Source organism: Equus caballus, chromosome 16 (genome assembly GCF_041296265.1).
Source record: "Equus caballus isolate H_3958 breed thoroughbred chromosome 16, TB-T2T, whole genome shotgun sequence".
Taxonomy (NCBI): Eukaryota; Metazoa; Chordata; class Mammalia; order Perissodactyla; family Equidae; genus Equus; species Equus caballus.
Window position 1 is genome coordinate 77,431,172 of NC_091699.1, and position 14,041 is coordinate 77,445,212.

Consider the following 14,041-nt stretch of genomic DNA (forward strand, 5'->3'; position numbering starts at 1 on the left):
GAATTCAGGGGACATTTGTGTGAGTGTGGGTGAGTGGAGGTGATAAATATTGAAAAACCAAGAAGTTTAGAATCCCTTCCTTACCACTTTCCATTTCTTGAGTAGAATAAGATTTTGTGTGTAGACAATGTGACACCAAGGGATTTAATTTATACCTAAGTGACTCAACTCTTTAAGCTACCAGTCTTTGGAGGTTGGGGATGGGAGTCCTGGGGGCCGTTCTTAGAGGCTCCATACTCCCCTCTGGGCCCCAGAGATAAATCCTACTTCCTGGAAGGAGGGAAACAAACCCAGTTGTCTTGACTTTTGTCTTTCGTCTTTGAAGGGAAGACCTGGCCCCCCGGGTGTTCCTGGCATGCCTGGGCCTGTCGGCTGGCCTGGCCCCGAAGGACCCAGGGTAAGTGGCAAGCTCTCAGGGCTCATATGGTATCAGAGCGTGAGGAGAGAAGATGGCAGCTCCCCTGGCCCCTGGTACGTAGTCAGTGAAACTCACTTCCTCAAGAGAGGGGGAAAGAAGAGAACACGAGGACTGCCCAGAGGTCTCCAAACACTTCCTCCTTCACTTGGGCTGCAAGACCTTGGTTAGTCCAACAGCTCAGACCCTGTGGGAGGAGAAATAAGAGGCTGCTCCCCTCTTTCACAGGGTCCCTGGTTCTCCTTTGTCCTGTGAGCATGCAACTCTTTGATTTCCCTGAGATGACCCAGTAGGGGCTGGCGTCTGGGAAGCTGTTGGCCTGCTGTGTTGATTTGGCAGGGGGCGGAGGGTTGAGGGGACGGGCGTTGGCTGGCTGGAACAACTGAAATCCTACATTCAGAGAGAGATTGCCAAGTGCTGATGAAATCTCCTTCCTCAGGCAAGTTATGGATAGCTAACATCCACACCTGTGCCTTTGTTTATGTTCTTCTCACTGTTGGTCATAGACTATTGGGTGCACAGGCTGTGACTTGGAAATGTGACCTGTAGAAGTCGGGAGGTGGGCCAGAGAATGTCACTTTCTGCTCTGATTTGCTTACTGGTTGTATTTATTATGGGAATAGAAGGTTGTGTTTCCAGTCCCCTTAGGAAAAGTCCCAAGGATATTTCTATAAAAATCTACTGTATGTAGCTGAGGTGTCCAATATGGTAGCCACTCACCATATGTGACTTTCAAGCCCTTGAAATGTGGCTAGTGCAACTAAGGAACTGAATTCTTAAATGGTAATTAATTTAAATTTGAATTTTAAAACTTTCACTCAGTTCAGTTGGGTTTGCAAATGTGTAGGTGTGTTAGGAGCAACTTGAGTGTGTGAACCTGCTTGGCTGCAAACCTAGGCTGAGAGTACAGGAGATGTCTGAAAGCCCCACCCTATGCAACGAGCAAAGCGGGTAGTTTGTTTGGGTGCTGTCACCTTGTTCTCTGAGGCTCCAGTGCCACCACACTCTCTCTCCCACCATCTCACAACCCTCTCTAGGAAAAGATCAAGCTTCAGTCCACTCACAACATCTTAGTGAGCATTCAGTTTGGGGATCTGATCCCCTTGGGGCAATTTCATTTTATATTTAATCTCAAATACCAGAATGAAGTGTGGATCGTGGAGCCTTGGGCCCCTGGGAGTGAGCAAGGGGCATTTGGGGACTTCAGATTCACAAACAAGCCCCAATGTCCCCAGTTCCATCCCAATCTTGCCCTGACTCTCCTGGTTCATTTTCATCACTGTAGGTCTTTTTTTTCCTCTTCTTCTTCTAATTCCCACAGGGTGAAAAAGGTGACCTGGGTATGACGGGCTTGCCAGGGTCAAGAGGACCAATGGGCTCCAAGGTCAGTGTGTGGTCCAGATGGACATTCCCAGGTCTTCTCACTAAGGCCCTGGAGCAGCTGCTATCTACAAAGACAGGGACTGGGTGGGGCTGCCATCCTGGGCTGGGGAAGGTCACAGACGTTGGAGAGTCTGGAAAGCCAGAGTGCTTGTCTTTACCAGCCCTTTGGGGGATGTCATGCCCAGGGATCCAGGAGCATAAGGATGCCATTCCTGCTGTTCTCCTGGGCAGCAAGGGTCAAGCCTCTGGACAACAAAGCAGATGGAAACCTTTGTTCAGGCCTTTGCAGGGGTAAGACAAGTAATGTTGTTTTTCGGCCTGGTGTACACACAGTCCTCAGGGACATCTTTGTGTTTACTGCTGCAACCCCCGTAAAACTTCCAGGGAATGTGGAGACACATGGCATCACTGCATTCAGGAATTCCTTCCACTCTTGCACCAAACCCAAAGGTCATACAGGGCTGGTTGTAAATGCACTTTCTGCTTTTTTTTAGGGCTACCCTGGATCCAGAGGGGAAAAGGTTAGTGCTTGTCTCTGAGGGCTTCCCAGAACCTGGTCTGGGTTATGGGCTCCGGGGTCAGTGATGAGCAGAGAATGGCTGAGGTCTCTCTTTAGTCAGCGACTGCAGCAACCGGTCCTAGATAGTCCCCTGTCCCTTGTCAGTGGGCTGAGAGAGAAGAGAGGGGCCTCCTGAGGCAGGGCAAGTGGCTTAGGGAGGAGCTCCCAATGGAGGTAGGTGCCCCTCCCGTGGAGCAGATGAGCGAGTGAAGGTTGTGCCAGGTGGAGAATGAACGCAGCTTGCATGGGGGTGCTGGAGGACGGTGGCCAACGTGTGTCTTCAGACCAAGCTTCCACCTCACAACCTTCTCATCGGTCAACAACCAAACCAAACCAAACCAAAACACAGCCAGAACCTGGGGACAAATTTCTTATAGGAGGAGAGAGGATCTGGGACCCAGAATTTATGTGAGTTGTCCTTTATTAATGCAAGAGGTCTTTGGGGTCCAAATAGAAGGTAGATCACAAAGCATTCCTTCCCCGGGCAAGTCACCTAAGGTCTGAGCCTGTTTCTTTGCCTGTGAAATGAGGGTGTCAGCTTAGGGACCTTTCAGTTGGAAAGGCTCCACTTTTCCCCCATGCTATTAACTGATTGACTCTCTCCTGTGGTTTCCTCCTAGGGATCCAGAGGTGAAAGGGGTGACTTGGGTCCCAAAGGAGAAAAGGTAATGGCCACTGCATAGAGATGATCAACTACACAAGTGACTGGCTGCCAGGGCTCCATCCTGAAAATGACCCGGCTCTTCCACAGCCCTCGCCCACGTTCTTTCAGAGGCGTTCACTGTATTTGTTGCTCTCTTTACAGGGTTTCCCGGGATTTCCTGGAATGTTGGGGCAGAAAGTAAGTACCTAGAAATCGTAAAAATAGGCCTCCGTAACAAATTAGACCCTCCAAGCACAGCAAAAAGAGGTCTGCCGCTCTGTCCATGAGGCCAGGAAACTGGTTTTCACCGTGGAAGATTCTGCTTTGAAAGAGAAGCAAGCTGCTAAACATGCTGGTGAGAGGGTGCAGGATGGTCTGAGACCTCCCTCCAGTTCAGTGGGAGGGAAAGGACGCCCATCTAGGTGGAGAGAGCCCCTTCTTTGCATTTCCTACCTCTGGGAGGGCCATGGTAATGTTCAAAAGCAGAACGCGTTATGACGAGGGACACAGATCTCAGCTGCGGTGGTCAAGGGTCCCAGTGAGAGGCGCAGGTACCTTTGGCTTAATGCCACTGCTCACTACACCCAGCTCAGCGCTCCTGCACGGGTGCCACACGTACTGCCAGAGGTACTCAGGGTCATTTTAGCTGAGTGACAGCAAACATTTTTTATTTTGATAGTTAAATATTTAGTGGGATTTCATGGACATCTTGTTTGGGACAAGGCTTAATTTAAAAAAGGAGTTAATTCAGTTGGTTTAAAGAAAAGCATTCAGTAAATAACAGAGTAGTGTGCAGATATGACAAAAATTGTGGAGGTGGCAATTGACTGGTAGATTTTTTTGAAACTTATCCTTACGGTTAAGTTCTGGGGAAGAGGAAGAGGAGGCTGGTGAGGGGAGATGTCAGAGAATAAAGAGAGAGAGTGCATAAATGCCGCTGAGCACAGCTCCTGATCTAACATCGGAACGGTGGCTCCTTGTACTGTAAGGCATTGACACGGGAAACTGTTATTTATTTATTTTTTCTTTTTTTTAATTTCTTTTCTTTTCTTTTTTTTTTTTTTGAGAAAGACTAGCCCTAAGCTAACATCTACCAATCCTCCTCCTTTTGCTGAGGAAGCCTGGCCCTGAGCTAACATCCGTGCCCATCTTCCTCTACTTTATACGTGGACAACCACCACAGCATGGCTCGACAAGCGGTGCCATGTCGGAATGCAGGATCCGAAACTGGTGCACCCCGGGCCGCCAAAGTGGAACGTGCGCACTTAACCACTGCGCCACCGGGCCAGCCCCCGGGAAACTGTTATTTTTACCTTGGCCTCCAAGCATAATATTCTTCAAACATGCAAATGGGATGCTTTCTTAGAATTCTAAGTTTTTTTCAAGTTCGCCTTAATGTTTTATTTTCCAAATTTGAATAAACAATTTTATCTGACCTTCTCCCAGTCAGCAGAGCATATTTAAACAATTTCAATCATCTGACATTAATTTATTATAGTTTATAACTGTCTTAAGCTGTCAAAAACGCTGCTCCTTCTCCCCTAGGTGGAGAGTTGGATTAAAAATAAATAGATTAATTATATAAACAAGTTAAAGGAAACGTTAAGAGAGAAAAAATAATTTTATCTTAAAATATTTAGGTTAGGTTTTCATTCAGAGCAACAGTGAATATCAAAGTATAATAAATTACTGTAAAATTAAATATGACAGCTTCTCTGGTCTCTGCACCATTTGCTAGACTTGCCATCTAGAGTTCTCTTTCCCTTTCATGGCAGGCTGATTTAAGACAGAGCTGATATGATAACCGTAATTAGGTCTTAGGAGAGAAATTAGATCAACAAATTACTGGCTGCTTCCAGCTGATGAAGAGAAGGGCCACACTTCCTTCGAACAATCTTTTCCAAAATATGATACTGTTATGCTGCTGTTTGCTCCCAGCCAAACAAGACACCCTTTGGCCCGTTCTAAACAGCCGGGGAAAATTGTGCAAACATCTCCATGGCCACGTAGACTCCATCCTATCCTCTCACTCTCTCATTGCCTGGAATACTGAAGGACATGACAGGTTGGAAAGAAAGCATAGGTTTAAGGACAATTCTGCTTGAGGCAAGATATTGGTAGGTTGGGTAGGGACAAATTTGTTACATTAGCTGAGCCAACGGATAACTTCAGAGCTTTATGCTTGAGGCTTACTGTATATTGGTGTTCCCTGGAATTTTCCATTGTGTTATACCTCTTCTGACCTCCGTGTGAAAAGCTGTTGCAGTGTTTATTGTTTTCCCCGAGTGGCTGGGACAGCTCTTCATGGCCACTGGCTGCTGACTAACAGAAACTCTCATAGTTGCTGTTGCTAAACTTAGCTTGTTGGCAGTGCATTCTGGGCCATGGAGGGATTACTGGAGGTAGGGATGATGCCCTGTGGGTTCATGATCCAAAGAAACAGCAAGTGGGCCTGGAATCCTAGAAGAACATGGGGAGAAAGGAAAAAAAACTAAAAAGGAGCCGTGAGTTTTATGAAAGAGCAAACAAACCATGGAATTCTAAAGTTGGTGTGTGTGGTTCTGATAGTTCAAAATAGGGCTTTTCAATTAGGACTATTGTGTACATAGCTTCCCAGGCCTTTTACAATAATTATATTGAGTATTTGAACGTATGTCTGGAACATCTCTCCCCAAAAGAGTTTTCATCTAAATCAAATGGAAGTGAGCTGGAACCCAAAGCAATTTTTACTGAAGAGTGGGAAAATATACAACCCTAAGTAAAGCTCATTACATGAGCAGGAACTTTGGGAAGTTCCTGCTCATATAGTTTCAAAACTGTGTCCAATCATTCAAAAACCCATAGATTTTAATTTATGCTACAAAAAACACTGAAACACAGCATAAAATTTCAACTAAAAGTGAAAGCATTTTTCCCTAGCAGCTTGTGGTGTCACAGGCACATGTGTGACTGAAATGCAGGGGCCTCCCACTTTGGCCATTCTGGAGGGTGACTTGGGACAACAAAATATGTGGTGCTGGGAGCTGGCTTTCTCAGATAATGTCACCCACCCAGGGTAACCTTCTCCTTTCCTTCTTCTTCCTTGAGAATCCTATCTGCCTTTCACATGACCTCATCACTTTCCCAGTCTCCCAGAGCAGCCCACTTGGAAGGGATTTGGAGCCATCAAGTACACTGCCCTCGTGGCCAATGATTGGATAGACCTGTAGAGATGTACCTGCTCCACGTACCCTAATTCCTGTCTTGCATCTCTTTCTTCCTTCCAGGGTGAAATGGGTCCAAAGGGTGAGCCTGGGATAGCAGGACACCGGGGACCCACAGGAAGACCAGGAAAACGAGGCAAGCAGGTAACCATCCCAGGGCTCACACACCTATGCGGTCAGACCCTCCTGGCCTGTGGTGAGGCAGCCGGGTGGAGTCTATCAGAGATGTTCCATAAAGCCAGTCTCCAGCATCCTCTGGGCTGATGGGCAGAAGCAACATCACTTTGAGGACCTCATGGCTTCTCTAGGCTGGCCATAGTTTGAGGAGGATGGGATAGGATGCTCTGATCCAACTCTGTCCAAGGCTAGAAGCAAGAGTGGATCTTTGGATCATAAGAACAGATCTATCTTGACTAAAGCAACTGGGATGGAAACCAAATCTGGTCATTTACCCAGAACACCTGCTTTTTGCCTCAATGCCCCAGACACAAATGGAGTTTTGGAGAACAGCGCAGATATTTCCCTGCTGTTGAAGGGTCTTCTGGGTCTCAACAGTAGTGTGGTTTTCCCCACTCAGGATCCCAATTTGTAAGTGATCCACTTTATTGGCACTATTAAAGGGTTGGGGAAATTTTTCATTCAGAATTCCCCCTGGTAGCAGGCTCTCATGTCAAACCATGTGATATGAGACGGAGAGGAAGGATGAAGGTACATTTGCTTTGGTTGGCTTAGAGCCACCTGAGGGCTCAGAGAAACCTCTCATCTTTGTCCCCATGGACAGTCTTTCCAGAGAGATGTGCCCTTCTATGTGTTTGGTTGTCAGTTTGTTGGCTTTTTACCTCCTTTCTCATTATAAATGTAATATATGATCATTACAGAAAACTTGGAAAATTCACAAAAATAGGAGGGAAATCATCTAAAGACCTAAGACCCAAGACCCAAGCAGAACCACTGTTACCATTTTGATATATTTGTTTTGAGTATTGTTTCTTTTGTGAACTTTCTAGTGTTTTGTTTCTTTGATATCCAATATAGTTATTACATCCTAAATTTTTGACTTAAAATCACTATCTACACATTTTTGCTTGTTACTTCAGATATTCATTAAGAATTTTTAAGTAACTTTTATAAATGTCTGCATCAGATTTTAGTAAATGAGTAAGCAATAGATTGTTTGGACATGAGCGACCTAACCAAGTTATATATGATGCTGAGAGGCAAATATCTTTGGGCACAAAACTTTTTCCATTCTGATATTTCCATTCTTTTCTTAGGCTAGATCCCTGGTTCTCAAACTTTAGCTTACATCAGAATCACCTGAGGGGGCTGCTTAAATACAGATTCCTTGCCTCTCATTGTCCCCAATGCCTAGGCCTTACTTTCAAAAGATTCTGGTATAATTGACCCGGATCTTTAGCATGGGTTGTTATTTTTTTATTTTTATTTTTTGCTGAGGAAGATTAGCCCTGACCTAACATCTGTGACAACATTCCTCCACTTTTATATGTGGGTCGCCTGCCACAGCACCGCTGACAAGTGGTGTAGGTCTATGCCTGGGATCCGAACCCATGAACCCAGCCCACCAATGTGGAGCGTGCCAAACTTAACCACTATGCCATGGCCAGCCCCAGGTTGTTATTTTATTTTTAAAGCTCTCCATGTGATTCTAATATGCAGCTAGGGTTTGGAACCATGAAGCCAATTCTGGTCTTTTCCAAGAGAATTTAGGAATGACACAGGCTCCAACCTGGATAACTCAGATTCTACAATCACTTTTGAAGTCACAAGATGCCAGTTCAATTTTCAAAGTTTTACAATGGGTGGCATGATCATGGCTTTACAATGATGCCACAGAGAGCAATTTCCTAAGGACTAGGCTTAGAAAAATAAGGAAAAAAGGGAAATCTTTTTCCTAAAATCATTTTCTTCCCTACTGCTGATTTCCATCCAGAACTTTTTACGCCTGGGGTTCAAGAAGCCTGTTGCTTCTATCCTCTAGTTCTTTTCTTGGGCAGTGTTTGCCTTTTCCTGGTGAGGACTGAAGCCAAGAAGGCTATTTCTTGACCCTGCTGAGAGTGATTTGGTTGCAACAAGCTTAAAAATGACGCCAGAACATGTCTGGGAGCTCAGAGAAGTTAGGGAAACGAGCGGATCCTTTCTAGAAGATGTTATAAACCACCTAAGTGTTCTCCAAACCCTCAGTGCCTTTCCAGTCAGCAGATACTTGAGTTGTTGGCCTCGGAAGCCTGCTATGGTACTTTCTTTTTATCGTGAATTAATTTCCTAGTGGAATCTTACATGTCGTGTGTTTGTTGGGCCAGTGGTGCTGAGAGTTTCTGGAGGTTATTATAAGTCAATCTAAACCCTGGAAGCAGAAATCCAGAAGGGACTTCAGGAGGTTAGGATTTCAGAGCCGGAGGATTTTAGAGACCAGCTCATCCAATTCCCTCCATTTGGTTAAAAGAACTCTGAGGACCAGGGAAGTGGAGTGGCCGGCCCAGGACCCTCAGCTAAGCCACTTCCAGGTCAGGATTAGAACTTAGGGAGTTGAGACCTGCTTTTCCCCACAACTCATCATCTCTCCACCTGCTTCATGCTTCGGGACCTGCCTTCAAGTAGATCCAAGACAGTAGCTCTTGACTTTACTACAAAACCTTTAGTTAAAAAGACAGAGCAGCCTCCTTGAAAGGGATCATAGGCTTTGTGGCAATAAAGGAATAAAGAATGCTTTTCCTGGAAAGTGCTGCTCGGTGAGTTCTGCTCATAGAGACATGGGTTGTTCTGAGTAGGTGACCCGTTAAGCAGAATATTCCATTACTGCTGGTGTCAGAATTAAGGAGCATTTCCAGCTCCTTCAAGCTGTGCACTTCCTGTGCTCATAGCCAGCTGACATGGCTGTTAGAAAAACAAGCCTTAACTGTGGCTATATTAAGATGGTGTGACTTCCTTTGCCATTCTGGGACCCGTCTTGGTTACTTCAAGGAATGCTTCAGCTTGGGCAAAGGCTTAAGAACTCCCTCCACCAGGATGAAATTGGAAACAAACTCTGACCTCACAGGTCCCATATTAAGAATTTAGGAACTCCTTGGACATTGCTGAGAGAGCCCCCAGGGCCATGTTGACAAGGCAGCAGGTCACATGTCACCGTTGTGATTGGAAGGAGTGCCCAGTATGCCTGCTTCCCAGACTTGGGGAAGATTATGTTTCATCACGGGGGCAAGCCTGCCAAGACACAAGTGTAGAAGAGGGATCCAGGCCAAAGATGTCGGGCATCAATCACTGTCCTGGTTAGGCCTGGGGCAAGAGCAGACAACTAGCAAATTGTTTGGAGAAAGAACCTACAGCACGCACCAGCCTTAGTTTCTGGGGTTATTCTTAGGGGCAGCCCTGAGAAGCGAATGTTTGCTCTTGACCCTCCCACACAGGCAGCAAAGAGGACACCCCATGTGGAATGGCTATTGCTGCAGGTATGCCTCTCTTTAAGAAACCAGGACTTTTCTAAACATGTGAAAAAGTTGCAACCAAGCCGGTTGCTATGATAATCAGCTTGCCCCACATAGCCCTTGGTTCTGTGCAAGCTGCTTTTCCCCCTCTGAGATCTTTGTTAGCCTCACAACAAACTTATGCATGTATATGTTTACTGTCTCCATTTTACAGATGAGAAAACTCAGGCACAAAACAGTGACATGAGTTAGCCAGGATCTCATGGCCAAGGTGAAAACCCAGATCTCCTGACTTATAGCTCAACAACACTGCTTCCTTTTTGTGTTTTCAGCTTCTTCCTCCTCCCTCATTTAATCTGAGGAAGAGAGGTCAACAAGACAGATTCCAGCCCACAGGGAGTCTCGTGAGGAAACATTGATGAAATGAGCACATACATGATAGTGTAGTTATGATCTGGATTAAATGCCATGAAGGAGAAGGGCCACGTTCTGAGAGGCTGTGATGGGGAGGACTGGCTCAGTCTAGCAAGGTTGGGGAAGGCTTTGCTGCAGTACGTTTTAGCTGAGAACTGAAGGATGCGGGGAGTTAACTAGGCAGAGCGGAGGGGAGAGGAGTTTGGGGGAGTGAGAAGGGTCTTGAGGAGGGAAATAAAAGGCACGGTGCTCTTGAAGACCAAAAACACTAAAAGGCTGGCCAGGATGAGACTGGAAAGCCCAGTCATGTGGGGCTTTGTAGACTGAAGTAAGGAGCTGAGTCTTTATCCTGAGAACAATGGGAAGTCATTGGGTGGAAACAGCTCTTGTGAGGAAATAGAAATGGTCCTGACGAGCAGGCAGAAGGCCTGAGTTCTAGGCCCGACTCTGCCGCCTCCATGCTAGGTGAGTGGCAAAAAGCCCTGCTCTTTTCTGAGTCTCTGTTTCCTCATCTACCCAGTGAGAGAGTGGGTTGGGTTGGTTCCTTGAGCTGCCATGTGCCATGTTTCCAGGATGGAGCAAGAAGTAATGTCTGCCAACTTGCAACCATCACAGTCTCAAATGTCGCTTGCCCTGAGCTTTTTAGGAGCTTGGTGGTCAAGAGCTCTGGGGCCGCATCCTGCCCTGGGCTCTTACTCCAAAGTGCAGGGTGGCCCCTGATTTAGAGATAAATGGGGCAGGAAGTTGCCGTGTCATGCTGTCATAACGGGCTCTGCCTTTCTCTCTGTCAGGGGCAGAAGGGAGATAGTGGAGTTGTGGGACCACCAGGCAAGCCTGGGCCTTCTGGTCTTCCTGGCCGTCCAGGTCCCCCAGGACCCCCGGGCCCCCCATCGGCAGGTAAGAGCTGCCCTGCTTCACTGGACCTACAGTGTCACCCTTCTGGCCAGCCTCCCTGGAGAGGGTGCAGGAGATGCCAGCAGAGGGCTGCCTTATGTTTTGAGTTAGAAACTGCCTGAGGTACTTGGATGTATTTATAATTTCTCCACAACTTGGCTCATTCAACTTTTACACAAAAGAGATAAACATCATTCTGGCTTTGTTTTAGCATTTTAGAGAACAAATCGGGGAGAGAAAAAAAGAATTACATTGGTGATGTCATTTATCCTTTAAGTGAAAAAAACCAGACACATATTTCATCATCTAACACCTTTTTCTAGAGAAACATTTCATGGTTCCAAGCAATTCTCTTAACCCTAGAAGTAAAGATGACATTGCAAATGTTTTAATCTTACACAGTGTTATGAAAGAGTTCCTATTGATTTGCACTGAATATAGAAAGAAATCACTAAAAAAAATCCAAGTCCACCATTGAAGGGGGCAAAGCCACACCCTAACTCTGTTTCCCTTTGTTTAATTTGATGAGCTGAGCCCTTTATTTATTTTGCTCCTGTGTAAGCTCAAAGTAAGCCCTTTCCTAGCACAACGTCTATATAAACACAGCCTCTCTAGGTCCAAGAAGATTGTTTACTGACTGTGCAAGATGCTTTGTCCTCAGTTATACAAAAGGAATCAAAACAGGTTTTATTCTAATTTTTTTAAAGAAAATGAAGGCATATTAAAATTCTACAGTGCACTTCTTTCCCTCTATGTTTATGGGAATATATTTGCAACCACATCATGGGGTGGGTTAAGAAGTGTCATTCTTTTGTTAGATCCTTTAAACCAAGTTAAAGTTGGCTCTGAGATTCCACCTGCCAGGATGCCAGGAAAGCTCAACCTCAGGCCTTATTGGGGTTCTCTTCAACCCTTCAATGGCCATGACAGGACTGGGCAAGGATCCTGGGGAATTATGGCAGAAAAAAATCAGGAATTCCCTCCAACCTTTCATCTACCCTGTCCACCTCTGAAATGCCTGTCGTCTGAGGCCATGTGGTTCTTGGGTGCCTGGTGACCACCATCCTCATGCAATGCTTGGGTATCGGAACATTTCCAAGGCTGGAAGTCCTGGTCCCCAAGGTTCAGTTTCCCAAGAAGTTCCCCACAACCATTCCTTCTGAGGACCTTATCCCTTCTCCAGGTTACAGGGGTCCCTGTCTGGGGTGGTCCCTCTTCTTCCAGCCTCCAGCCCCCTCCCTCCTCACGCTCCTCATACAGTGCCACCCCTCTTAGGAGATTTTCTCTTCTGAGAACGAAGATGGAAAGGCAGAAGGCTCAGATAGTACCTGTTTTAAGTAAGGGCAAGAAAGCACAAAGCTTTGCTACCTCCTTGAAAATGGGAGAGGAAGATATACTGGGAAAACAAACGTCAGCTAGCATCCCAATAAGTTATCTTGCCACATCTGTTTCTATTTTGTTAAGGGAACTAGATTTGAGATGCAGCCTAGGCCGTGTGTCCGTCCTTCATAACCTGTTTCTGTGAGTTGAATGGATGATCTTGTTGGGGGTCCTTCCAACTAGTACTCACCCTCCTTGGTCCTGGCATGCGTACCATTCCTCTTGAGCCCCATGACCATGAGCTGCAAGCCCCAGAGACTGAGAGCATGGCCTGAGCCTAGGTTTTGCCTTTAGAAGGGACTCTCTTGGCCCTCGGGGTACTTAGGGGCTTACAAAACTGAGGAGTAGCCAGAGGGTATGAGGGGAAGATGCATCGGGAGGTCCTTGGCAAACTAAGACCTTACTGGTCTCCCTGTGCGTATCAATTTGTAAAGGCCAGCCCTCTTCTGCTTTGAATCCTGGTCCCACTCTGGGACCTGGAGTAGGGGGAGCAGGGTAGGGCCTGGAGACCTCCGCAGGTCACTAAACGCCTACTGTTCTGTCTTGTCTGTCTCTGGTGGATTACAGCCCCATCCCTTTAGCAGGTCCAGCGTAGTCCTATTTTCTCTCCTTGGTCCTTCTCCCCTAGCACGTGTCCCCTTCCCGTGCACCACTCCATCCCCCCCAGATCCCAGCCAGACCGCCTTCTGCCCTCCCGCAGACATGCTGTTGTCTGCAGAGCTGGAACATGTTCCCAGAGTTTCTCAGGGTCCACGTGGCCTGGAATGGTGTTCCTCTCATCCTCTTGACCACTCAACAAAATCCTCTCCTTCCTTCAAAGCCCTCTCTTCACTAAGGCCTTCATTGGTCCCTAACGGATGGCTCTCCCTCCCTGGGGCCCCAGTGGTACATGGCCTCTCTGCTCTGGCCCCTCCAGTGGCAACTTTCCTGCAGGTGTGTTTCATCTTCCTTTTGGATGGCAAGTCCTTGAGGCAGGGTCTGTGGCTGCGTCAGCTTCGCATCCCCACAGCACTGGCAGGTGGGACGGCTGGGCCCGGACCCTACAGGTGCTCACTGGGCTGCTATGGCCCTCAGTCTGTCCCACCTGGGTTATTGCACAGCCGCCGAGCACAACGCGGCCATCTCTTTGATTGATATCTCCTCTCTGCCTTCCTTTGACTCACTTCCTTTCTGAGGAGCCTCCTGGAGTGAGGCAGCTAAAGAAAATGGAGCAATCATCCTGCTCTGTGGAAATGATTTTTGGGAGCTGGGGAGGGAAAGGGGGGTGCAGTTTAAAAGAGACCTTCCCCATGCCTGGGACCAGTCAGATGATCATCAAGAGTTGGAACAGGCCCCCAGAGCAATTCCTGAAACTACTTTTAAGAGTCTGATAAAAGTCCTAAACCCACTCTCAGGGAAAAAAACTGTGTCTACCTACATCCAAGATTCTGCACACTGCTTCCCAGAGTTTCAAACCCCTGGGAAGACCCTCAGGCTCTGTGCACGGTGGGTTAAGCTCCCTGGTCTAGTCCAGTCCTCCCTTTGTAAATAATAACTTTGAGCCTCAGAGAGAAGTGACTTCCCAAGGTCACAGAGCCGACTGGTGGCCACACCTGGTCAAAAATCAGTCTGTGACTCCTGGTCCCCTTTCCCCTCAGCCATGCAGCTACTGCAGGGGCAGAGTGGGAGCTGGGGGTGGCATGGAGATGGTTCTGTGGTTCCTCTGCC

The 14,041-nt window shown here is 47.0% G+C and overlaps 1 protein-coding gene across 4 annotated transcripts in view; it reads left to right on the top strand.

Annotated features, from left to right (window-relative positions):
• The window catches only part of COLQ (collagen like tail subunit of asymmetric acetylcholinesterase), a 57,504-nt gene that overhangs the window by 33,880 nt on the left and 9,583 nt on the right, over nucleotides 1-14,041 (top strand). For all 4 annotated transcript variants that reach the window (XM_001496422.7, XM_070238132.1, XM_023620904.2 and 1 more), the window contains 7 exons: nucleotides 326-397; nucleotides 1,737-1,799; nucleotides 2,293-2,319; nucleotides 2,978-3,022; nucleotides 3,163-3,198; nucleotides 6,267-6,347; nucleotides 10,852-10,957. In XM_001496422.7, coding sequence (XP_001496472.4) covers nucleotides 326-397; nucleotides 1,737-1,799; nucleotides 2,293-2,319; nucleotides 2,978-3,022; nucleotides 3,163-3,198; nucleotides 6,267-6,347; nucleotides 10,852-10,957 — 430 coding nt within the window. The remainder of the gene's footprint in view (nucleotides 1-325; nucleotides 398-1,736; nucleotides 1,800-2,292; nucleotides 2,320-2,977; nucleotides 3,023-3,162; nucleotides 3,199-6,266; nucleotides 6,348-10,851; nucleotides 10,958-14,041) is intronic.